General features: G+C 39.5%; 1 protein-coding gene across 1 annotated transcript in view; it reads right to left on the bottom strand.

The window, feature by feature from the left end:
- ANGPT1 (angiopoietin 1) overlaps positions 1-26,821 on the bottom strand; it is a 468,377-nt gene that overhangs the window by 221,038 nt on the left and 220,518 nt on the right. The window contains exons 2-3 of the mRNA XM_089664458.1: positions 7,522-7,677; positions 413-534 (exon numbers count right to left, since the gene is read on the bottom strand). Of these exons, the coding sequence (XP_089520584.1) occupies positions 413-534; positions 7,522-7,677 (278 nt within the window). The remainder of the gene's footprint in view (positions 1-412; positions 535-7,521; positions 7,678-26,821) is intronic.

Here is a 26,821-nt window from a genome sequence, read left to right as displayed (position 1 = left end):
GCAGCGCTGCATGGTAAGCCCGAGTGTAGCTTGGGGTTACCACTTGTGGTGCTGAAACTTTACCCCGAGCTACACTCGGGAATACCGCCAGGGAGGCTACAGTGGTTGTAAAGGTTTTTACTTTCAGGCATTCTATTCTATATTAATTTCTTCATACCCATTAACCCCAAAGCACCTCATTGAATGGCAAACATTTTAGTGAAATATCACAATTTTGGATGACATTTTGTCAGAGGAGCACTCCTGAACATGTTTTTCTAAAAAACAAATCCATGCGTTTTCTACTATCCTACTTGAAATCTAAGCCAGACAAATATAATGAGAATTCCCATAACCCTTGCAACTCTAAATGTATAATATTATTCACATTTTATTTGTTAGAAGCAAGAGTGTTATAATGTTAATGCATTACCTATTTTTCTCCTGAATTTTTACAATCTCATGAGTTTGTTGAATGAGCTGTTTTTCAAGTTTGAATGTTGACAAAGAATTTTCCAACAGCTGAATCTCCAGTCGGGAAGTTTGATTGAGAACCTTGAAGAAAGAAATGGAATGTTGAGGTAAAAATGCCATCTTTCAAATTGTCCTGTTACATTAGCACAGGGATATATAAAATATATGACCTAGTCTAATAAGTCTTGATGGATAGCAAACAAGCACAGCGTGATTATGTAAGGATGCATTATAGCAATCCAAAGCAATGAATGCATGTCACTGAAGCATAAGTAAATGTTATTGTAAACCCGTAGTTATATATCTCCCCTGGCCTTTGCATGGTGGTCCGACAGAAACCCATGTTTGATAGGATGGTGAACTCTTATTAGCTCATGGGACATGTGAGCTTTGACAGCCATTTTTATTTCACACTTTGGCTCAGTGCTGATAACTCTACTACTCAGCAAAATCCTTACAGCCAAGGGATTTAGGGATCTAAAAACAGCTGGGCCAGCTTCTGTTCAGATGATGATAAAATAAAAGCTTGTGATTTCTAATTTAACCATAACTGTTGAAAGAAACCAAAAAGTGCATGTTAGAGCTGGGAAAGGGACAAGTTGTCTTTGGTGTGAAGTTGTTTCTGTGCTTCAGATTCAGTTTAATTGTTTAGATTAAATTGTGCATTTCTAAATAGCAGTTGTGTCTGACTTTATTTAAAAACCACAGTCTTGGTGTACTTGGTGTCCAAGAAAAAGTTATATAGACATGAAGAGTTTTGAGTTTTCTTCTTTGCTCGATATATTGAGAATATATACGAGAATCCATTTGTGTCAATTCTTGAAGCATTTATTTTGGGTGGTGTATTAATTTTTAGCCTTTTTTGTAGGCTAAAGGAACAGCACTTTAGTACTAGCTCAGAGACAAATAGTAAAGCGTCAGCCAAAAAACTTTTGGCCATATATTAAAAGTTTGGTAACAGTTTGTGAAAGGCACTTTTCCATTCCAGCATGCCTGTGCCCCTGTGCACAAATCCAGCACCATAAATACTAGACGTGCACACCAGAAAATTTAGTTTCATTTTGTTTCGGATGCATTCTTTTGGTGAATAATTTTGTTCATATCATATTCATTATGCTGAGCCGATTCATTTTCAGAATTAATTTCGGAAATCTTCAGCATTGGTTTCATATATTCATTGGTCTTGGTGGATTCGAAAAATTTTGCAGCTTTTCTGGAAGATTGCTATAAATGTAATATATTATCGGATTGTAAACATTCAAATCATAATTATTCAATATTTTTGGTTGCTAGCCCAACCCACCACGAGAAATGGCATGAGCTGATTGGACAACATGAACTGGCATCATGTGCATCTAAATTAACGAATGGAAGGAAACTCAGATCCATTTGTTATCCAAATCTGAGTTATAAAATTAATATGAAAATGTAATTTATTTCCTCATGGGCCCGAACTACTATAGTATTGTATGACGTAATCTGAATTAAATTAATGTATTTGATAACTTTTTTTTAGATTTTGTGACATCCATTATTATGGCCATTCAGAGATTGGTAGACATCCAAATCTCCAAAATCTACATTTTTGTCCAAAAAACGAATTGTAATGAAATGAAATACATATGTCTAATAAAGATATGGTTTAATGAATTTGCTGTGGATGAACTAGTAGTCTGTACAGATCTCCATTGGTTATATTCATTGGTTGCATATCTGATGTGACCATTATAAGGGAGTTCCATTTTCCCTGGCCAAACTTTTTGTTTTTTCTGATGGACAATGCAACATGCAAAGGTGGGCAGGATCACTCAAAACACGGGCAGGGTCTAGAATAATGACAGATCTCCCGAGACTGTTTTCAAGTCATATAAATAGCCAATTTATATAAATAGCCATCATAATTAAACATTATGAAATAAATTAATATTAACTAAAGTGATAAATCATATATTACATTGTAAATATAACATACAGTTCCCTGATCACATAGGGAAGGAATACTCAAAACTTTCAAATGTGAGTCGCTCTGGTGGCTTATCAATGGCATATTAGAAGTCAGCCCAACTGATCCCAGCCCTTGGCCTCTTGTAGAGCTATGCAGGCCATACTGTTTGTTGAACCCATTCCTGATTGTTTTATGGTTGTGTCTGTAGTGGCCCTGCCGGGGCGCCCTGGGGGTAACATCTTCATGGGGGTTGTATATCTGAAATCTTTGTGCTTTAATATGTATTTGGATGCTCATTTTTATTTTGTGCCCCAACTACTCTACTGTCATGTTTGATAATTTGTATAAATAAAGATATATATATATATATATATATATATATGTGTGTAAACTTCAGCCCAGTAGGCTGATTCATTTGACTGTAAGAAAAGCCAAAAACTTTTTTTTTGTATCAGATCGAGTGGGGAAGGAATAGAACCTTTGATTTTTACTGCTATCCAGGGCAGGGGCGGACTGACAACTTATGGGGCCCCAGGGTAATAGGGGATCATGGGGCTCCTGTGTCCTTGCCCAAACTCAAAAAAGTATGAAAAAGGTACCAGGGGCATCTCATGGGGCCCCCTACTGACCCCAGGCCCTCGGGCAGTGCCCGAGTTTCCAAATGGTCAGTCCGCCCCTGATTCAGGGCACCATTAAAGGGATTTGTCCTTATTTCCTGGTTTAACCATTCAGGAAATAAGAGAAAATCAGCAACAGGGAAACAGACAGAAATTTAAAAAAAATGTGAGGGTACTATAGACTTTTCCTGCTTTATTAAAAAAAAAAAAAAAAAAGGATTTTTATTTCTGTCTGTGATACTGTTAGAGCGTTTCCTACACAAGCTGTCTGGTTAAATGTTGACAGCAGGACAGAAAGTGAGAGAAAATCTTTATCACAGTTTCCTGGATAGCAGTAAAATAAACAAAGGGGTTCGGAACCTTGCCCACTCTATCCAAGTTCTGGCTTGAGAAAAAGTTTAAAATGGAACTTCACTCTTTCAAACAACATTGACTATTTGTAATCCTTATGCTGCTAGCATTAGTAAATAGATAGGAACGTTTAGAATATTTGCATGTTTTAAACAATTTTTTTTAAGTTTCTTCAGTTACTTCCTGGTTTCTTGCCTAGGCAAATGATGTCATACATCCCAGGAGTCTTCTAGAGGGGAGGAGGGGTTTTCTCAGCTAAGCACACCCTCCTGCTTGTACGCCTGAACTACAGGCAGATGGATTCCAGGAAGTCAATGCTACATGAATCATCTGCCCTTACTCAAAATTGCCACAGACAGAAATGCTAGCAGGTGTTTTTCAAAGTGATTTTACAGCAAAATAAAGCATGGAGCCATGAATGGACGGGGGAGTTGCTTTGAATATTAAATATGAATTAGATAGCATTTTTGCTTTGTGGTGCTCAGGTGAAGTGTAGCTCTGCTTTAAGTGAAGACTGCTTTAAGTGAAGTGATTGCCATCCCTCACAGAGGAGGGATGGCAATCACTTTTGCTTTCATACACATAGCAACTATCACAAGCATTTATAAATGTGTACATGAAATACAATATTAAAAATATGGGCCAGCAAGGCAAAAAAAATGTGATGCTCCTTAAAAATGTGTAATTTACTGAAAATACACTACAGATCCCTTTAAATAGTTTCAAGGCAATCTATTAAAATAAAAGAAGCCACAAAAAAGAGCACACTTTTTAATAACACTCTGGCAAACAATTCCCATAATTGCCTAATGGTTGAATCATCGATCTTTGTTCTCGTTCATGTCGAAGTTGTAAAAATGTCACATGTACAATTATTGTGAAACCAGAGTCAAATTACTGAAACAAAATAAACAGGAGCGCACTATATCGGAAATTAATAATCTACTTCAAAAAGGAATTAATAGACAAAAGAACAAATTTATTTAGGCTAACATATGTATCACTCGCAGCTATTAGTTGCAGTGTTTATTTTAACTTAAATGTTGTTTAGTTTACTGTTTGACCTCAACCTTTATATGAATGGGGCATTCAGTGTTTTCATTACATGGAATACAACACTAAAACATGGAACTTTCGACTACACACCCTCAAGTGTTGACTTTTCCAGCTTCAGTGTATATCATTTGTTTAACATGTACCACTGACACACTTATGAGTATATTTATGATAGTATCATGTGTGACATTGATTTTTGCTGTAGTTGGATAAAGGGATAAACTCTTCACTTCAACTGTTGTATTACTGTTTATAGCCAAGGGTGAAAGAATGTCATCATCATAACTATTTTCCTCAGGGTCAACGTGACCTTTTGGATAAATTTAGAATTGGTACAAGGATATTAAATTTCCTTTTGTTCACATTTCAAAAAATGTTTACTGTTTTTATTATCAATAAACTACACTCACTGGCCACTTTATTAGGTATACCTGTTCAATTGCTTGGTAACACAAATTGCTAATCAGCCAATCACATGGCAAAAAATGCATTTAGGAATATAGATGTGGTCAAGACGACTTGCTGAAGTTAAAACTGAGCATCAGAATGGGGAAAAAAGGGGATTTAGGTGACTTGGAACGTGGCTTGGTTGTTGCTGCCAGGCTGGTCTGAGTATTTCAAAAGCTGCTGATCTACTGGGATTTTCACACACAACCATCTCTAGGGTTTATAAAGAATGGTCCGAAAAAGAGAAAATATCCAGCGAGCGGCAATTGTGTGGACAACAATGCCTTGTTGATGTCAGAGGAGAATGGGCAGACTGATTGCTGCAACATTCATATGGTAGGGTCAGAATTTGGTGTAAACAACATGAAAGCATGGATCTATCTTGCCTTGTATCAACGGTTCAGGATGGTGGTGCTGGAGGTGTAATGGTGTGGGGGATATTTTCTTGGTAGGTACTCGCAAGGTTTACCTAATAAAGTGACCAGTGAGTGTATACATATTTAAAGTGGATATGAATTTAAAAGAGTTACAATCTTACAGGGACCATCTAAAAATGTGTGCCTAAGTGGAACCCAGTAAAAATATACCTTTTGCATTAAATTCCTCCTGACAAAATAGTAGTGCATTTAATTTGCCTGGGTACTGCTTAAGGTTCATGGTTGAAAATCTGGAGTGTGAGATCTAAGGCACGGCTGCCTGAAAGCTAGTCTCAAGATATAGGAGTGACATTTGGTGATGTCACTACTGTGTTGCTCACTGTTCTCCTTAATGGAGGGGAAGCTGTAGCTGATGACCTGCAGTGTAAGGATCTCTCTGTTTCTTCTTAATTTATTCCAGGGATCTGGCTTCCACCACTTCTTTTTCTGTATCTTGAATATTTCCCCACCAGCCATCAGATCACAGTCATCAAAGGGGTTGTTCTAACTAGACGCAAAGCCCAGCTGCTTTACCAAGTTGGCCACCTCCACATAGAGACACTGTGCAGTACAAAGCAAAGTAAGTCATAGAGAAAAGATCATCTGCAAGGAGTCCACAGGAAATAGTGTTGACCAAACCGTTGCCCTCTTCTTGCCTTTTGTTGAGCACAGCTCCCTAGTATAAGTTCTCTTTAATTTTTACTATAGAGGGTTATTATTATTATTATTATTATTACTACGAGTTTATATAGTGCCAAAGGGTTTGCTCAGCGCTGTACAATAGAGAGGGGGACAATACATGGCACAGTTCAACAACAACAAACAACGTACGAGGGGTAAGAGGGCCCTACTCTTTCGAGCTTACAATCTAGGTGGGAGGGGGTAAAGGTACAGTAGGAAGTGGCTGAGGGGAATGAGGGGTGGGAGGAAAGAGGGAGAATGGCCGTTAGGTGAGGGTGGGGTAGGCTTCCCTGAAGAGATGGGTTTTGAGGGAGCGCCTGAATGTGAAGAGGGAAGGCGACAGTCTGATGGATTGGGGCAGTGAGTTCCAGAGGATGGGGGAGGACCTGGAGAAGTCCTGCAGTCGTGCATGGGAGGAGGAGACCAGGGAGCAGGATAGAAGGAGGTCCTGTGAGGAGCGAAGGGTACGGGTAGGGTGGTACTTGGTGATCAGGTTGGTGAGGTAGTCAGGGGCAGTGTTGTGAACGGTTTTGTAGGTCAGGGTTAGGAGTTTAAATTTGATGAGTTGGGCAATCGGGAGCCAGTGGAGGGAGAGGCAGAGGGGGGTGGCAGAGGTGGAGCGGGTGGTGAGGTGGATGAGTCTAGCCGCTGAGTTCAGGATGGTCTGGAGCGGGGAGAGCCTGCACTTGGGTAGGCCGGTGAGAAGACAATTACAGTAGTCAAGGCGTGAGATGATGAGGGAGTGTACTAGAAGTTTGGTGGTGTCAAGGGTGAGGAAGGTACGTATCTTGGCAATGTTGCGAAGATGGAGCCTGCATGTGTTTGTGAGTGATTTGACATGCGGTTGGAAGGAGAGGTTCGAGTCAAGAATGACACCAAGGACTTTGGCTTGCGGGGCGGGAGTGATAGTGGAGTTGTTGGTGATGATGGATAGGATGGGGGGGGGTGTTGGCAGGGGGAAAGACGAGGAGCTCGGTTTTGGAGAGGTTGAGCTTGAGGAAATGGAGCGACATCCAGTCTGAGATGTCATTTAGGAGGTGAGTGATGCGGGCGGAGATAGTGGGGGTGAGGAGAGGGGTGGAGAGGTAGATTTGGGTGTCGTCAGTGTAGAGGTGATAGTTGAATAGTTGGGTTATTTTGAAACCCTTATTTTGCCTTTGGTTGAGGCTGACCAGCCTGAAACCAAGTAATAGCTGTGGGCCGTGACGCAAAAAAAAAAAATAATCTTGCTGCTATCCCCTCATCATCGTATGCTTTTTAATCAGTCTGTTTCATCTGAAGGCATTGTCCTTACATACACATACATAAATGGTGTGGTGGTATTTCAGGGGGCCATTAAATTTATTTTTGTTTATGGCGAGGAAACAGATGGAACTACAGTGGGGAGTAAAAATAAATTCCAGATAGGATCCAAATGTTCCAGGTAGGAAAGCAAGTAACTAGGGACATAAAGCTATTAGGCAAGAGTGCTAACCACTTAGCCACCTTGCTTCCATACTAGCTCTGCTGCTTCTCCTCCAGCAACTGTATCTCACACACACAGATTGTCACCTACCTGAGTTTCAACGTCTGTGAGCTTCCTAGTCTGCTCTGCTGTTTGGCTCAGGAGACTTGTTCCTATTTCCAGCATAGTAGCCGTCTGGTTCTGAACTGCATTTTGCTGCATCTGAACCATCTCGGACTTCATGTTGTCCACAATATAGTTCTCCAACTAATTAAAAGATGTTTAAAAAAATAAATTAGCAGGTAAGAATTGTAATTTTTGTTTTCAGTATACATAAAAAACATGCAGAGACAATTTTGTAATACCAAAAGGCCTCAATTTCTAGGTAAGTAGATGAAGTCCTAGATATGTAAAAAAAGAACATGTGTTCAGGTTCATTTTAATTATATTTGTATCAAAAAAAGCTATAACGTTTCAGAGGTTTAAATGGTCTCCTTTCATCAGGACTATAAATCACAAATGAAAGGTTGTCATCACTATTGATTAGTGTGTATACAGTATATTATACCAAATGCAGATAGGTCAGAAAAATAGATTATAAAACTACAATGTATAGAAATACACCATACTGCATTAGGGTGCCTAATATGCCTTGCATGGAAATCATCTAAAGGCAAAACAATAAAAATAAAATTAACTAAAATGACACACATACTGTATATAAATCGTATGCATATGAACTATGGAATAAACCCAGTTTTTCAAAATACATCAAAAGATAAACATGTGTACAGCATGTACTTGTATATAAGATATTAATCAACACAACTAATAAAGGGCATAGAACGGCCCAGAAATAGATGCTAGTTACAATCATGGGACATTATGTCAAAACGGAAGCTTAGCACCAAACAGTGTACTGTGGATTAATTTCTCAATAATACAAATATGTATAAAGTTCAGTGTTTCTCAACCAAGGCTACTCCTGAGATTGCTAATGGTTCCTTGAGCAGCAAACAATGGTGGATTGCTACCCTCCCTTCACTGACCAAGCAAGGAAGCAAATTTCCACTGACCACCAACATTAGAGGTCACCGCTTTTTTTTGCTGTTTGACTTTATTTTCTGCAGCTATTATTTATTTTAAGAATATTACACCAAATAATTTTGTACAGAGTTGGTAACTTTTGTAATTACAAATGTGACATTTGAATAACATCAGTCATACAAATGGGTGGGAGAGACTAAGAGGGGGTATTTATGTAATTGTGTATTTGTTTGTAGGTTTGTAAGCATCAATACCAAAATGTTTTAATATGGTCTTTATTCGACAATAAATTTTGGATACAATTTTACAATTGATATTAGGTGTGACATACTGTATATTGGTACCTGCGAAAATAATATAAACTGGAGAAAAAATGATCTTCCCTGGGTGTCAAATACACTAGGAGGCTGAATTACATATTCCTTTATTCAAAACTTTCTTCATCTTGATCATGCTAATGTACTATAAGCTGTAGATATAATCCTTTTTGCTGGGGTTCCCTGAGAATCTTTTAATTACTTCAAGGGTTCTTCAGAGGTCAACAGTTTGAGAAAAGCTACACTAAATCATGAATAGATAAGACTTTAATAATGATAAATCATATGGTAAATACACTCACTGGCCATTTTATTAGGTACACCTGTTCAATTGCTTGGTAACCCAATTTGCTAATCAGCCAATCACATGGCAGCAACATGCATTTAGGCATGCAGACATGGTGAAGACAACTTGCTGAAATTCAAACCAAGCATCAGAATGGGAAAGAAAGGGAATTTAAGTGACTTTGAACGTTGCATGGTTGTTGGTGCCAGACGGGCTGGTCTGAGTATTTCGAAAACTGCTGATCTACAGGGATTTTCTTGCACAACCATCTCTAGGGTTTAGAAAAAATGCTCTGAAAAAGAGAAAATAGCCAATGAGCTGCAGTTGTGTGAATTCCTTGTTGATGTCAGAGGTCAGGGGAGAATGAGCAGACTGGTTCCTGCGACATTCCAATGGTAGGGTCAGAATTTGGCATAAACAGCATGAAAGCATGGATCCATCCTGCCTTGTATAGATGGTTCAGGCTGGTAGTGGTGGTGTAATGGTGTGGGGGATATTTTCTTGGCACTAGTAAGGTGACCTAATAAAATGGCCAGTGAGTGTAGTTATGTAGGTGAAGGCAGCCTATCATAGACTGTTGTAGGGGTTTATAAAATCTGTGGTGAACCAACCACAAAATTCTTGGCATGTTAAACTGAATTGAAGCATAATTTAGTTTGTTTTAATGATCTCTAATTTAAAGTTTGCAAGTGTTACTTTAAGCTATCATTACAGTGCTTCAAAATAGCAAGGTTTAATCACTTGATTAATTACAACACGCTCATTATAGAACAAGGGTGAAAGGTGAAGGAAATTGTTAATTTGTTGGAAAATGTTTAGAAGTAAAGAAAAGAAAATATATTTTGCCTTTCCCTAGAGAATCCCAAAGTGAAGTCCTGTTCTTTCTTGATGATTCATCCGACTCACGGTTTATGTGTGGCTTGCAAACATCTTAAAATGTTCACAAAACAGAGCAACTTCTAGAGTTGAAGCTGGGTGGATTATAAGACCCAAAATCCAACATTGCACATATAATAAAGTAGATGCCATCACACAAAATATACAGTAGTTGCCACCTTACAATGACACCCTTCCAAACAGGACAGCCGGATTCTTACTGCAGCAGCAGCAGAGCTTGGTGAAGAACAGTCTACTGATTGGACAACACAGGAGAAGCAGAATAACATGGAATTATCCCTCTGATCCTCTTGCTCCTCCTTCTTGTTGGTAAGTCACTCTCAGCACTTGTGCATTACAACAGAAACCAGAAACCAAATGGCAACTAGTGATGCATATTTGTTCCAGCCTCAGTGCTGCTGTGCAAGGGAGGAGGCACATATTAAGAGAGCTACAGATACTTGCACTAGTTGAATTTAAAATACATTCTATTACATGTTAATACATAACTGCATTTTGTCTAATGTTTAATGTCAAAGAAGATATATCATTATAATTTTCTACCCCCTACATTTAGTACTTTGTCCCACATTGCTAGGTGCTTTCTAACTATAGTTATGAGGTCTGAACTCCCTCTCCAACACTAGATGTCCTTAGTCTGGGGTTAAATGATGCTCAACATCATTCAACAAATGGCTGACAACAGCTATGAAGGAGACAGCTGATTCATAAGTGCAGCTTGACTCAGCTGCAGGGGTGGACTGACAACTCATGGGGTCCCCGGGCAATAGGGGATCATGGGGCCCCTGTGTCCTTGCCCAAATTTAAAAAAGCCTATGAAAAATGTACCAGGGGCATCTCATAGGGCCCCCTACTGACCCCGGGCCCTCGGGCAGTGCCCGAGTTTCCAAATAGTCAGTCCGCCCCTGCTAAGCTGTGAGCACTTTCCACAGACAAGCAACGACAAGAGAAATGCAGAGGCTGACACCCCCCTCCCCTCTGCATTCCTCTTGCCATTGATTGTCTTGGGAAAATGCTCACAGCCAAGACAAGCTACAGCTGTAAATCAGCCATCTCCTTCATAGCCATTGTCAGTTGTTGGTTGAATGATGATGAGTATCATTCAACACGAGACTAAGGACATCTAGTGTTGGAATGGGGGAAAGCAACAGAGGGGAAGTGAGTACTACATCTAAAGCTGGTATTGTTTTAACTAAGGCTGGGTTTTTTTTTAACCATAAGCTTGAGCTGTTCATTGAAATTATACTTATGTTTACAGTTTTCAAATGAAAATCTAATGTTGAGGAGTTCATGCACAATGCTTACAAGAAAAAGGGTACAACAGGTCTTCTAGAGCCTTGGACAGGGGAGTACTGCCTGATGGAGGAACTATTCTAATATATCTATCCTTCACATCACAACTACACAAGTACTGTAAGTATCAAATAGTTGTTATATCACTAGGTCTCACATACATCTACTAACCCCAGAGCAAGGCTAGGAAATCAGAAAAGAATACCTAGCAGAACATATTGCTTTTCATAGATATTCCTTTATCACTCCTTTCATTATTTGGCAAGTTGGCATAGGAAAAAAAAGTAAATTAAGTCTTAAAATTTTAGAAATAAAATACTATCTGACTTCAAAGTTTCCTACAAGTCTCCCCCACTAGTCTGCTTTACAATTGCCTGCCAGGTATGATGAGATAGTAGAAGATTTTATGATTGTATCTGTTTCCACAAGTTTTATGTTTCTACAATTACTAACTAGTGTCAACAGCTTGCAGAACTTTGCTCTAGGATTTATAAATGACACACATAAAACATTATCCTAGGCATGGCTAATACCTTTAACATCCAATTTGTCTTGTTTTACATGCTTAATGCTTTCCCTTGCAGACATACCATCAAGATACATTGGACATGTGTATTTATAGGGCAATAAATGTCTAAACAGTTACAATCTATTGGAGGAAGCAAGCAAAAGTCAATCTTTCTGAGCTTGGGGTTTACAGTTTTGTGATTCCAATGATGGAAGATGGTAGTATGGAAGACCACCTATTCAGTAGCAGAAATGAGAAAGCCCGGGTGTTCGGTGGTCAGTGCTGTACTTGGATTGTTTGATGATATTACAGGTTTTTTTAAGCGCTATGTTCAAAATGTAAACCCAATCACTAAAATCTCATATCAGTGTAAACATTTTAATGTAATATATATATATATATATATATATATATACAAATCTTTAAATCAATATACTAATCTTTAAACGGTGACTGTATCATTGGGAGAAAAGTTTAACCTAAGTTCCCTGAAGAAGACATGCAGCCACACAATGAAGTTGGATGAAAAACAATTTAATCTTAAATTGCATACGGGTTTTTTTTATTGTTAGAGCAGTAAGGATGTAGAACTTTCTTCCAAAGTTGGTGATGTCAACGGGGAGTTTGATAAAATTCAAAAAAATATTAGGTCTCGTTCACACCATGGTGGAGAGGCGTCAGTTTGACTGCACGTGTTCTGCAAGGGTACAACAAAATCAATTGTTCTCTATGTGCCCTGTTCACACCACAACACTAGTATCTCGTGCAGATTTTTTTCCACAAAGGAATCTGCAAAGTGTATTCAAATGCACATGAAAACTGCTGTAAACTGATGTCTCTGCAAGTGAAATCTGCATGTCAGTTTCCATCAGCTTTTCTGCATGTATGGCGTGAATGAGGCCTTAGATGTGTTTCTTAACAAACACAATGTACAGAGGTATTGAGAGTTATAGTGACATGGACATACACACACGTTAAACTGGATGGACCAGTGTTTTATTCAGTCTTACCAACCATGTAATTTTAACTGTCATTTTCAATGTTTCTAAATCCACTGCTTTCCTGAAAATAATACTTAGTGTTCCTGACATAAAGGTGCCTTGTGACAACAATCTGTCCCTGACCCCAATTGTGCTCCTGCTTTGTCAACCTCTCACACAGGTTTCCAATGAAGACCACAAGTGGCCATTTTGGCGCACATTAGTATATCATTGTCACAGTCAGACAAACCTGGAATTAGAAATGTCATGCCGCCTTCACTGGAGTGCATTGTGGATAGGAAGTAAATGCAAAAAGGAAAAATATGATCAGCACCGTACAGAGGTGCAACAAAGATAAAGCATTCTATTCATAAAATGACAATTGTTTATGATTAGAGATGAGCGAATTATTCAAAAATTCGATTTGGCTGATTCGCCGAATTTGCGGAAGAAATTCGATTCGATGCAGATTTATTTGCTGCGAATTTAACTTATTAAAAGGGTTTCTAGGCTTCAGAGAGCCTTTATATTAGTGCAGAACACTGTACCTTTAATTTAAATGCCATTGGAGTCTGCTGGGGAAGAGAAATAATACTGTCAGTCAGTATGACATGCAGATGAGTGCAGTCGATCTTAGAATCACCGCACACTTCACTCATTTGGGCAGTCACGGGGCACGACGAAGAAGAAGAAGAAGAAGAAGAAGAATGAAAAGAAGAAGAAGAAGAAGAATGAAAAGAAGAAGAAGAAGAAGAATGAAAAGAAGAAGAAGAAGAAGAAGAAGAAGAATGAAAAGAAGAAGAAGAAGAAGAAGAATGAAAAGAAGAAGAAGAAGAAGAATGAAAAGAAGAAGAAGAAGAATGAAAAGAAGAAGAAGAAGAAGAATGAAAAGAAGAAGAAGAAGAATGAAAAGAAGAAGAAGAAGAATGAAAAGAAAAATGAAAAGAAGAAGAAGAAGAATGAAAAGAAGAAGAAGAAGAATGAAAAGAAGAATGAGAAGAAGAATGAAAAGAAGAATGAAAAGAAGAAGAAGAAGAATGAAAAGAAGAATGAGAAGAAGAATGAAAAGAAGAATGAGAAGAATGAAAAGAAGAATGAAAAGAAGAAGAAGAAGAATGAAAAGAAGAATGAGAAGAAGAATGAAAAGAAGAATGAGAAGAATGAAAAGAAGAATGAAAAGAAGAAGAAGAAGAATGAAAATAAGAAGAAGAAGAATGAAAAGAAGAATGAGAAGTAGAATGAAAAGAAGAAGAAGAAGAATGAAAAGAAGAAGAAGAATGAAAAGAAGAATGAAAAGAAGAATGAAAAGAAGAATGAAAAGAAGAGGAAGAAGAATGAAAAGAAGAAGAATGAAAAGAAGAAGAATGAAAAGAAGAAGAAGAAGAATGAAAAGAAGAATGAGAAGAAGAATGAAAAGAAGAATGAAAAGAAGAATGAGAAGAATGAAAAGAAGAAGAATGAAAAGAAGAATGAAAAGAAGAAGAAGAATGAAAAGAAGAAGAAGAATGAAAAGAAGAATGAGAAGAAGAATGAAAAGAAGAATGAAAAGAAGAATGAAAAGAAGAAGAAGAAGAAGAATGAAAAGAAGAATGAAAAGAAGAATGAAAAGAAGAAGAAGAAGAATGAAAAGAAGAAGAAGAATGAAAAGAAGAAGAAGAAGAATGAAAAGAAAAATGAGAAGAAGAATGAAAAGAAGAATGAGAAGAATGAAAAGAAGAAGAAGAAGAATGAAAAGAAGAATGAAAAGAAGAAGAATGAAAAGAAGAAGAAGAAGAATGAAAAGAAGAAGAAGAAGAATGAAAATAAGAATGAAAAGAAGAAGAAGAATGAAAAGAAGAAGAAGAAGAATGAAAAGAAGAAGAAGAATGAAAAGAAGAAGAAGAAGAAGAAGAATGAAAAGAAGAAGAAGAATGAAAAGAAGAAGAATTCCAGTACAGCAAAAAGTGTATCTGCAGAGAGCTCCGCTATTTCTGACAGTTCTCTGACAGTTCCTTCACATTTACAGCGGTTGAAACATTGTATCTATTTGTTTACGAATAAAAACATCTGTATCCTAAATGGAAACAAATAGATACAATGTTTCAACCGCTGTAAATGTGAAGGAACTGTCAGAGAACTGTCAGAAATAGCGGAGCTCTCTGCAGGGACACTTTTTGCCGGCTGTAGAAGGGATGAAAATCGGCCGATCGGGAAAAATTTGATTTGCGCATCCGAAGTTTGCTAATATTCGGATTCGGTGCGAATCAAATTTTTCCTAATATTCGAAACGAATTCCACTTCGCCAAGTTCGATTCGCTCATCTCTATTTATGATACACAGTATTCTAGCAAGCTAGATGTCAATCAGTTAGAGTTTACATCTAATTAAATGGATAACTCCCTCACCACCCCCATCTAATCCCTAAATAGAATAACTTACTCAAATGCAAAATTCTGGCTGTTCATTCCTTTACCCCTTGCTGAGCAGTATTTACAACCATCTTACCTCCAGTGACTAGTAACAATCAGCAAAATGATATTTATTAGGAATCCCTAGTTTAAAGAAACAGTTCTTTAAACTTACATGGTCAAGAGTTAAAGCAATGCACGAATGTACAGTTAAAGCAATGTACAAATTCAAGGTCTGTTTATTACATATTAGCCCCCTATCCCATAGCAAACTGCTGAAATGCACTTTAAAAAGTTAAAATATTTATTTACCATAAACCCTGCTTTAGATCTGCAGTGCCTAGGCAAGAGTAATGACATGGTCCTTCCAGTGAGATCCTGGGAATCCTAAGGATCCCAAGTCTTACAACAAGACTCTCCTGCTCTGTGCTGGAACGTTTCCCAATTGAATGGGATACTCAGCTTTCCCAGACTCTCACAAGAAGAATTTTGATGTTACTGTCTACTACGCAGTACAAAAGGTATGTTTTTTGACTTTTGGTTTTTTTTTTAATGGATTGCAGCATTTTGACATGGGATGGAGAACTAATGTTTTTAAGCAGACTTTGCATTAGTGCAAGGTACATTATAATAGCTCTCACCCACAACATTAGAAGTTACATAGTTACATGTTTGGTAAGATTGAGTAGAGACACCAGTCCATCTGTTTTAACCTGAGTATGTGTGTGTGAGTTTATGTCACTACCATGTTCTTAGCATTTGCTAAGACACACATTGAATTTATCTACACTCCCCGCTGACACCACCAACTATGGAAAGGAGTTCCACATCCTCATTGCTCTAACAGTAAAGAGCTCCTTAAGCAGTTTAAGATTGAGCCGCATCTTGTTCAACTTTATTATGTGGCCATGAGTCTTCTTTGGAAACCTCCTCTCTTCTCTGGACTCTCTTCAGTTCAAGGACATATTTCCTTAGGTTTGGTGATTAAAACTGGGCTGCATGCTCAAGATGTGGCCGAACCAGAGTTTTGTAAAGTGGTAGAATTCTAGTTTCATATTTTAAGTAAATACCCTTTTTAATGCATGCTAACAGTCTGCTAGAAATGCTTGTTGCAGCTTGTCATTGCATGCTATTGCTGAATCTCTCATCTACTAGGACTCCAAGAACCTTTTACATCCTCATTTCCCTCAGTGGTTCTTGAGGTTCTCCCCCTAGTGAGTAACTTGCATTCATATTTTTAACTGCCAAGTGCATTACATTTCATATTTCAATATTAATCCTCATCTGCCACCTAGCTGCTCACTCCTCTACTTGAACTAAGTCTTCTTGGACAGTTGATATATCCTGTTGCAAAGTTATTGCCCTGCTTACCTTTGTATCATCAGAAAACATTGAGACTGAACTATTCATTACAAAGTTTATATTGATTATGAACAACTTAAACGAAATTGGTCCCAGCACAGAGCCCTAGGGTACCCTTTTCACAGCTCTAGACCATTCAGAAAATATGCCATTAATGACTATCCTCCAGATGCGCCCCTGCAAACAGTTTTCTATTCAGGTACATATTTCTTTTGTCTTTTGGTCTAGAGCAGTGGTCTCCAAATTTCTGCCTGTGAGCTGAATGTGGCCCTTTGCTTGTCTTTATAAAGTCCTTGGGTTACTATTCCTCCCACTGATATTAGGCACTATCACTTCCACTGTCAACAAAGTCAAGGCACCATTCCATCCACTGACACAGTAGTGGGGCATAATATCTTCAACAGACACCAATAATGGGGCAATGTTTCTTCCACTGAAACCAAAAATGGGGCACCGTTCCTCCCACTGACATCAACAATGGGATACTATTTCTTCCTCTGACACCAATGATTGGGCACTGTTTCTTCCACTGAAACCAACAATGTGGCACTATTCCTCCCACTGACACCAACAATGGGATACTATTTCTTCCTCTGACACCAATGATTGGGCACTGTTTCTTCCACTGAAACCAACAATGGGGCACTATTCCTCCCACTGACACCAACAATAGGATACTATTTCTTCCTCTGATACCAATGATTGGGCACTGTTTCTTCCACTGAAATCAACAACGGGGCACTATTCCTCCCACTGATACCAACAATGGGGCACTATTGCTTCCTCTGACACCAATGCTTTGGCACTATTCCTTCCACCAATATCAATGATGGGGCTGTATCCCACCTCCTAACCACACATGCTTTGCAATTTTTTTACTCCTACTGACCACAACACCAGGGGAATTGTTTACTCCTACTGGCCACAGTCCAGCCCTCCTAACGTCTGAAGGACAGTAAATTGGCCCTTTGCCTAGAAAGGTTGCGAACCCTGATCTAGAGGAATGGGAAACAGCCCCCTGAACAAATGTTGACAATTGTGCTACTCAGAAGGGTAAAACATGCTTATTGATCCCCAACAGCAGTTGGATTATTTGCTGTTTCAAAATCTTACTCATAGAATCAAGTAAAAATCTTTGGTTAGAGGAAAAATATCACCCAATCATATTTTATACTTTATTACTGTTTTTACCATAAAAACCTGATGTGATTAAAAGTTCCACAACCACTCTTATTGAAAAAAAAAAAAACTGGTGAGGATCCTCTGGCAGTTGCTTCCTTTCTCTGCTCCTTCTATGTAATTGAATTATGAGTGCCTTTCATTGGCAGACAGGCAACAAGTGTAGCAAGGGTAGGGTATTACTGGAAAAACTTTATAGATCTTCATACCAGGGCTGCATATGTAACTATTATTTTACACTGAGTCTAGCCACCCAACCCTACAGCTAAAATGAAATTGTTAATTGCGAGCCTAGATGTTTTTTCAAATATTACATGGCACTAATTTCATGAAATTTATGATATACAAAATAATGAAAAAGCTAGACATACAAAAATAAAGAGCAAATGATTGGTGGCATCATACTTTTCACCAACAATGCGTAATTATTTGAGCTAATACAAATAACAGTTTTCATCAGAAATATGAGCAAGAATTGGCCCCTGGGAAAAATAACCATTTAGCATTAAATTTGTCCGTCATTGTTAACTAATGAGAAATCCCTAATAGATGTTCCTTCTGTTCCATTTTAGCAATCTAAACTTACTCTAAAAATATTTTTATACACATGCTCAGAAAAAAAATAAAACTTTCTGCCTGTATTAAGGGTGTTTTAGATTTTGTCAGGAGCATTTTTTTTTTTATCGCTTGGCTTTAGCCTAATGATTTGTTTAATTAAACACAAATAAAAACCACCTACATATTTCTGTCCTTGTAGTAGGTATAGACTACTTATGAAAACAACAGATTAAACATATTTTATGTACTTAGTAGCACAGCGAAGGTTCCAGCTTCCTGAAATGGGCAATGCATTATACTTCTTAAGCATCTTCCAGCTTGGGCTCTGAAAGGTTAAAGGTCAAAGTAAAGCCTAGTAATCTACTATGTCTTAACAAAGCTCTGGGTGGTTTATTGCTGCTTCTGTTGTAATAATAGAGAGATTTTTTGGTAAGTGTCTGGGAACCTGAGTTTGACATCCTGTAGCTATTTGGAAAGAGATTTTCTCTTGTTAATACTTTTTACAATAGGGGAGGAAAAGATAGCTTAAGACAAAAAAAATGTATATGACTGAGCATTAAATAGAATTTACTTATGGTACCTATTTATATACTGCTAAGAGGTCTCTTTATAAATACAGGAGAAAAGAAAGGTCTCCACACATTGCAGAACTGACCTACAAAAAACAAACCATTTCTCTATTGTACTTCTTGCTAAAACTGAATTCCCGTCAAAACCTAACTAAGCTAAAATCTACTCCCACTCTGATTCTAAACCTATTCTAGCTACCCTGTAAAAGGAAAGATGTGTATACTTACCTATTCTAAGGGTGTTATGGTCCAGTCACATTATCTCCCCAGTGGCATCTTTAGTGTAGTTCAGAAAGAACAGCAACAATGGCTGAAGAACCTGGGCGATGGTGTCACCCATAGGCTTCCTATGGTGCAGTCATTGTCAGCTGTCCCTCCGGACCAGAGCAACGTTAGAATAGGTAAGTTTACACATTTTTCCTTTTACAGGGTAGATAGAATATGCTTAGAACAGGGATGAGAGTAAATTTTAGCTTAGTTAGGTTTTGACTGAAATCACACTTTATGTTTTTTGGTAAAGTGAAACAAGAAGACCAGTTGGGTCACTCTAAGCACTATGGAGTTTCACTTCTTGTCAGGATCCTCATGGTAGTGCTTGAAAAGAATGAGCATGTGCATACAAATGTGCACGTGGAGGCATGGGCACGCCCAAGCCCACCAGAAATAATGGTACCTAATGGAATATTTAAACCTCAGCCCTGCATGGCATCATTGCTGGATGGTCTTCAGCATATATTTCTGTTATCGTTGATCCTGAATCCTACTTTACTCTGTACCTCGTTGTCTGCTCATTGCCATCCTCTGCTCGTCTCTGACCTTGATTGTGTCTGGCTGTTACTGAACTCAGTTTGTGACTCAGCACTGTCTCCCGATCTGGGTGATGTCAGGGTGCTCTCATTACTGTGCTTCTGCTTACCTGGCACCAGCGCTCCCAAATTTAAATCTGTGGTTCCAGCTTCCTGGCACCTACACCCTTCCACTGCCCTAGCAGTGCTCAGATGGGAATTGTGCAAGAGGCCACCCTCGTCTTCTCAACTTTCTTTTCTCCATCTGTGAAGATTCATTCAAGTCATAGTATAGCTAGCAGTAGTTAGTCACATTCAACTGGATTTGTTCTCTAATGTTGAATACATTTTATAAAGTCATAGATGTGACACACAGAGAAGGAGGGGTGAACAGATAAAGCCACATACATTCAAACTTCTCAGGAATGGTTCTGAGAGTTTGAGACATGGGGACAGAAAGGGTTGCAATTTTTTCAAGACCAAATCTAGGCATTTTTTTTTTCAGATAGACATAGGAAAAGTAAATACTTCTACCAAGTGTTTACCTCTGACCAGTGCCGGGACAAGGTCATCCAGCACCCAGGGCTAAGAAGCCAAACTGCGCCCCCATTCCTTCATTATGTGAAAGCTTAGGGGATGCTACCCCCAGCAGTTATCCACTTATCATAATGCCTTCTTTTAGAATGAGCTCACTGGCACCCCCATCCATACAGTAAACTTCCTGCCCACCCCTTGTCCCAGCCCTGCCTCTGACCAGGATCCCAATGGAGAAAGTCCATCTCCTTTCCTGTCCCTGTGACAGCAGGGCATGAAATTGAGTGAGCAGTGGTCACTAGACAGTAACCTAACCCTTCACCATTATACGCAATAAGGTGTTCTGTGTAGCTTGTGTTCCTCCTGGAGAGTTTTCCCACTACCTCCTGTCCCAACAAAAAGTGAGAGTATATTTCCCTAATGAGGATGCAATGTGCAAAAATAAAATCTAGCCAAAGTTCTATCAGTTTTCCAGCTTGCTCAAAACTGGAAAAAAACAAAATTGACTGCAGTTGAACTTCAATGTGATTATGAAAGGTGGCAACTTTAGATGTTGACTTAAAAAAATGCAAACATGGTTTGGATGGTCTGCAGAAGAGGCAGTATAAGAGTCACCATTTTGGGGAAAAGTATGAGTATAACGTGTAGTTTAGCTTCACTTTGCTACATACTGAGATACCTAACCAGAACAATCACAAGCGTTCAACCAATGATACTTTATCAAGACACTTTATACAGTATGTCCATGTTTCTCCAGAGTTACTGGAGTTGATTTACTAAAGACAAATAGACTGTTCACTTTACAATGTAATTTTCACCAAAGCTTAGTGAATGAGATGAATCTCTGCTGACTTCCATCATCCAATTATGTGCAAGCAAAAATGCTGTTTTTTTTTTCTTTGCATATGTTTGGTTATTAGTTGCAATCTGAAATTTCTTCAGATTCACCGGGGAAAATTTCCTTGCAAAGTGCAACTTGATTTTCAAAGTCAACAGCTTAATTGCATTTAGTAAATCCACCCCATTGCCTCACCTAGTATTTACGGAAGGATAAGGATGAAAGAGCTGAAGTTTATGCTTTCAAAGTCCCTGGAATTTCCAATCTTTTTGTCCTGACATATTTTAATATTAAAATCTTGTCTTGTTGCTGCAAGAAAGGACAGCAGAGCCATCCCAGTACTTTGCCGGTTAGTAAGTTATGATTTATTACTATGCTAATGCTCTAGGACCACATGTGAGTGTTTGTGATGGCTGGATAGTAAAACATGGACTTACTGATGTATAAATAAATAGGACATTTGTTTAGATTACACCAACTTGCATGAATTTGGTACAATAACTTTGGGAAAGCTCTTTCCAAATATCATGACAGAAACTGAGCCCTAGAAAAGTGAGACATTTTACAACAGTTTATTTATCAGATTGGACACATGTATCAAGATTGTCAAGATATGAATCAGGGTAATGATATGGAAAATATGACAATAAAATACTCTCATAGTGTAATTGCAAATCCTTCAGTCATTCAATTAAGAGTTATAGAGTGGTAGTGAAATAGAGTAGAGTTTACCTAATGGGACATTTGAGAAGATCTCTGTTTGCTTGCTGTATCATATTTTCATAATTCATCACAAATTTTATAAGTCCCTTCTGTATTCTGATATGGGATTTGGGTATTAAAGCCCACTCCAAAACAGAGTAATAACAGGTTTTGTATGACACTTCGGGGTTTATTTACTAAAGCTGGAGAGTGCAAAATCAGGCTCACTTCTCCATAGAAACCAATCAGCTTCCAGGTTTTATTCTTAAAGCTTAGTTGAACAAGCTGAAGTTAGAAGCTGATTGGTTTCTATGCAAAAATGAGCATGATTTTGCACTCTCCAGCTTTAGTAAATAAACACCTTCATGTCCTAATCAGTCAGTCAACCAATCTAATTAACAAGCATTGCCAGTAGTGTGGCTGCACTTTTTTCAAATATATTTAGGATATTTTCTAATCTGGACATTTAGAAAGGGAATTTTGACCTTGCACGGGAACTTTCCCTAAGCTTAGTGAATGTGGTGCAAAGAATACCCAATCATGTGCAAGGAAAATTAAAATGGTTCTAAAAGCAGAAGATTTTTTTACCTCTATGCATTCTCTGAATTAAGGCAAAAAACCTTCTGCATACAACTCTCCCCCAACCCCCCCCCATACTTACCTGAGCCTGATCTCAAACCAGTGCTGTGCACTTTGTCTCTCTGCTCTCTCCCTCCTCATTGGCTCAGAAACAGCAGTGGGAGCAATTGGCTTCTGTTGCTTTCAATCAAAGCTAGTGAGGATGAAATTAGGGCAGGGCTGAGCTGTGCTCTGCGGACTCACAGAACCAACCAAGCCCTCGTGAGTGCCCCCATAGCAAGATGCTTGCTATGGGGGCACTTGGCAGGAAAGAGGAGACAGAAGCACCAATCAGGAACCCAAGAGGAGGAGGATCAGGGCTGCTCTGTGCAAAACCATTACACAGAGCTGGTAAGTATGACATGTTTATTATTTTGAAGAAAAAAAATTTAAAATAAAGTTTAGAATCACTTTATTATAAACAACATTTTTGCTTGCATATGATTGGATGATGAAAGTCAGTAGAGCTTCCCCTCACTCACTAAGCTAAGGGAAAATTCCCTTGGAAAGGTAAGAGTCTATCTGCCTTTCTTAAATCAACCCCAAAATATTTCTTATTATTAAGAGTAGAACTGTCCAGTTAATAATAACTGAATGTGCTGAATTGCACTAAGTTTTGGAAAATACTGCATTCTAGGCTGTGGTAGCCTGTGCACAATATTTAAAAATGCACAAAATGATACAATTCTTTAACCATCTCATTACTGTGCCATAGCTTAAAGACAGCTACAACATTTCTCTCTTGTTCTGGGAGGGTGTCCATAGACATCCAGGATCACCAGAATAAAGTGGTGGAGTGGGCTGGACTGGTGGAAACGTGAAAGCAATGAACAGAATGGTTGTAGTCTGTATACAGTTTAAAGTGAAGTTTACTTCTAAATGTATTCTAGAGTTGTTTCCATTTTTTTCTTAATTGAAAACCATGAGAAGATCCTGTTTATGAACCTTTAACCTGAGTTCTGAGTCGTCTGAAATAACAGAAGTGGAGAGACACAAGTGTAAATGCACCTGTAGTGCCTGCTGCGATACATGATGACAACATCCATGAAACAGTTTAAAATAACAGAGTGTGGTGTAATTATTTAACCCTACAGATCCATATGATATTATGGTACAAATAAATGTTCCGTTGGCGGGACCAAACATTTGGTACCTGGAGAAGAGAGAATGCACATGGAGACCAAGGATTGCAGTAAAATGTATTAGCATGAAAATGAAGGAGATAACAGTGTCTGTGTACCCAGCCGAACTGGCCCAGCAGCACTTATCGAGAGTGTGCAGAGAATACCCAAAAACAAGCTATGATGTTTGGTAACATATGACAGAAGAGGTAACTGTTAGGTAGTCTGACAAGAAGGCACCTTGATGTGCAAGGGCTCCTGGCTGTCAACACAGGCAAGACCTGTCTCTCCTCCACTGGAACCTTTCCTTATGTTAGACATACTATCCTTGACCAACGAGTTCCTATCCCTTACCTAGCCACTTTGCAATTTCCAGCCAACTGAAGGGGAACAGTGCTATTTATTAGCACTACCCACGTTAAAGATGGCTGCTGAGGTCATCCAATCAGACAGTTGCTCTCCTGTTGACACCTGATGACAAGAGTTCCCCCTGTCCTCCACTCTCTGTGCCTGGAGGCTGCCGAAAAAGCACCACCTGTTTAGGGAGGATGAACTGCACCTTTCTACATGCACATAAAGTGAAATAAAAAAAGATATATGTTGATCAGCTATGACTTTATGACCACCCACCTAATATTGAGTAGGTACCCCATTTGTCACAAAAACAACACCTTTTGCCACCAAAACAGTCTTGGCCCATCAAGGCATGAATGCCACTAGACTTCCAAAGCTATGCCGTGGTATCTGGCACCTAACTATCAGTAGCAGATTCTTTAAGTCCTGTAAGTTGCAAAATGAGGCCTCCATGGATCAGACTTTCCAGCACATCCTACAGATGCTTGATTGGAATGAGAGCTGGACAGTTTGGAGGCCAAGTCAACACTTCAAACCTGTTCTTGTGTTCCTCAGACAATTATTGAATCTTCCTGTTCAATCCTTCAATCCTATTGAAAGAGGCCACTGCCACAAGGTAATACTGTTTCCATAAAGGGATTTACTTGTCGACCACCCCCTCCTCCTTAATAAACTACTCTCCCTTGGCATCAGAGATACCGCTCTCTCCTGGTTCTCATCCTACTTATCCCGATGCTCCTTCAGGGTCACCTACAATGGCGCCACCTTCCCCTCCCTCCCCCTCTCTGTTGGGGTCCCTCAAGGCTCTGTCCTTGGACCCCTTCTCTTCTCCATCTACACCTCCTCCCTGGGCACACTCATACACTCCCATGGCTTCAATTATCACCTCTATGCTGACGACACCCAAATTTACCTCTCCACCCCTCTCCTCACCCCCACTATCTCCGCCCGCATCACTCACCTCCTAAACGACATCTCAGACTGGATGTCGCTCCATTTCCTCAAGCTTAACCTCTCCAAAACCGGACTCCTCGTCTTTCCCCCTGCCCACACCCCCCCCCCCCCAGCCTATCCATCACCACCACCAACACCACTATCACTCCCGCCCCGCAAGCCAAAGTCCTTGGCGTCATTCTTGACTCGAACCTCTCCTTCCTCCCTCATGTCAAATCACTTGCAAACACCTGCAGGCTCCATCTCCGCAATATTGCCAAGATACGTGCCTTCCTCACCACAGACATCACCAAACTTCTTGTACACTCCCTCATCATCTCACGCCTTGACTACTGCAACTCTCTTCTCACTGGCCTACCCAAGTGCAGGCTCTCCCCGCTTCAGACCATCCTGAACTCAGCGGCCAGACTCATCCACCTCACCACCCGCTCCACCTCTGCCACCCCCCTCTGCCTCTCCCTCCACTGGCTCCCGATTGTCCAACGCATCAAATTTAAACTTCTAATCCTGACCTACAAAGCCGTTCATAACACTGCCCCTGACTACCTCACCAACCTGATCCCCAAGTACCACCCTACCCGTACCCTTCGCTCCTCACAGGACCTCCTTCTATCCTGCTCCCTGGTCTCCTCCTCCCATGCACGACTGCAGGACTTCTCCAGGTCCTCCCCTATCCTCTGGAACTCACTGCCCCAATCCATCTGACTGTCGCCTTCCCTCCCCACATTCAGGCGCTCCCTCAAAACCCATCTTTTCAGGGAAGCCTACCCCACCCTCACCTAACGGCCTTTCTCCCTCATTCCTCCCACCACTTCATCCCCCTCAGCCACCTCATTCCCCTCAGCCACTTCCTATTGTTCCACTACCCCCTCCCTCCTAGATTGTAAGCTTGAAAGAGTAGGGCCCTCTTATCCCTCGTACGCTGTCTGTCTTTGTTGTACTGTGCCATGTATTGTCCCCCCTATTGTACAGCGCTGAGCAAACCCTTTGGCGCTATATAAACTCGATGTAATAATAATAATAATTTACTTGGTCAGCAACAATGTTTAGGTAGGTGGTTTACATCAAAATAACATCCACAGGACTGGCAGGACCCAAGGTTTTCCAACAAAACATTGGCCAAAGCATCACTCTGCCTCCACCTTCCTGCCTTCTTCCCATCCTGAATCCTAGTGCCATCTCTTCCACAGGTAAATGATGCACATGCACCTGGTCATCCATGTGATGTAAAAGAAAATGTGATTCATCAGACCAGGCCACCATCTTCCATTTCTCAGTGGTCCAGTTCTTGTATACATTGTAGGCACTTTTGACTGTGGGTCAGCATGGGCACCCTGGCTGGTCTGTGGCTACATAGCCCCATACAAAACAAATTACTATGCCCTTTTTTCTATTTTTTATGAAAGGGCCTGGAAGCTGTTTGCCCTAAGTAACCCTGTCTGCACTCTGCAGTCAGACATCATCTGAAATTGAACAGTGTGTGTTAACAAAGGGTTACAGGTTCAGGAGATGGGCGTCTCCATTGCATGTTAATGAGAACTGGACTCAGCCAGTCCCCATCCCAGCTATTGGGACAGATCACATTGAGCTAATTGAGAAATGCTTTCAGTCAGCCATGACACCTGTTTTTCAGAAACATCAGAAAGATAAGAAGTATTTTTATGTTAAGGCATGCTGTGTGAATAGGAACACATAACAAACATATAATGGGGTTTTCTTAAAATTGACCACAAAAGTGGTCAATTCACTCTCCATAAGAGAAGAGTACTGGTACTTTTCAAAGGGATACATAAATGCTCCAAAGGAAAATGGTAGGAAATCATTTTCCTTTAGAGCACTTATGTATCCCTATGAAGAGTACCGGTACTGATGGAGAGTGAATTGCATAAAGGGCAAGAACTTGCCACCTACAGTGAGGGGCATAATTAAAGAGCATCTGACCTGTATATGCATATAGGTCCTATTTCTAAGGTGAGCAGCCAATTCATACTGTATGTATGGTGGAGCATGGCTTTGTGGCACAACTGGTGTTACTAACATGGGATTAAGTCAATGAATAGTATGAAGTCAGGATGTGAACTGGATGTGATTGCTTCTTTCACCACCAAATCTGACGGCATGG

The sequence above is a fragment of the Staurois parvus genome, unplaced genomic scaffold (genome assembly GCF_062004578.1).
Source record: "Staurois parvus isolate SC_StPar_1 unplaced genomic scaffold, SC_StPar_1.0 ptg000047l, whole genome shotgun sequence".
Taxonomy (NCBI): Eukaryota; Metazoa; Chordata; class Amphibia; order Anura; family Ranidae; genus Staurois; species Staurois parvus.
This window is presented reverse-complemented; position numbering and strand designations above follow the sequence as displayed.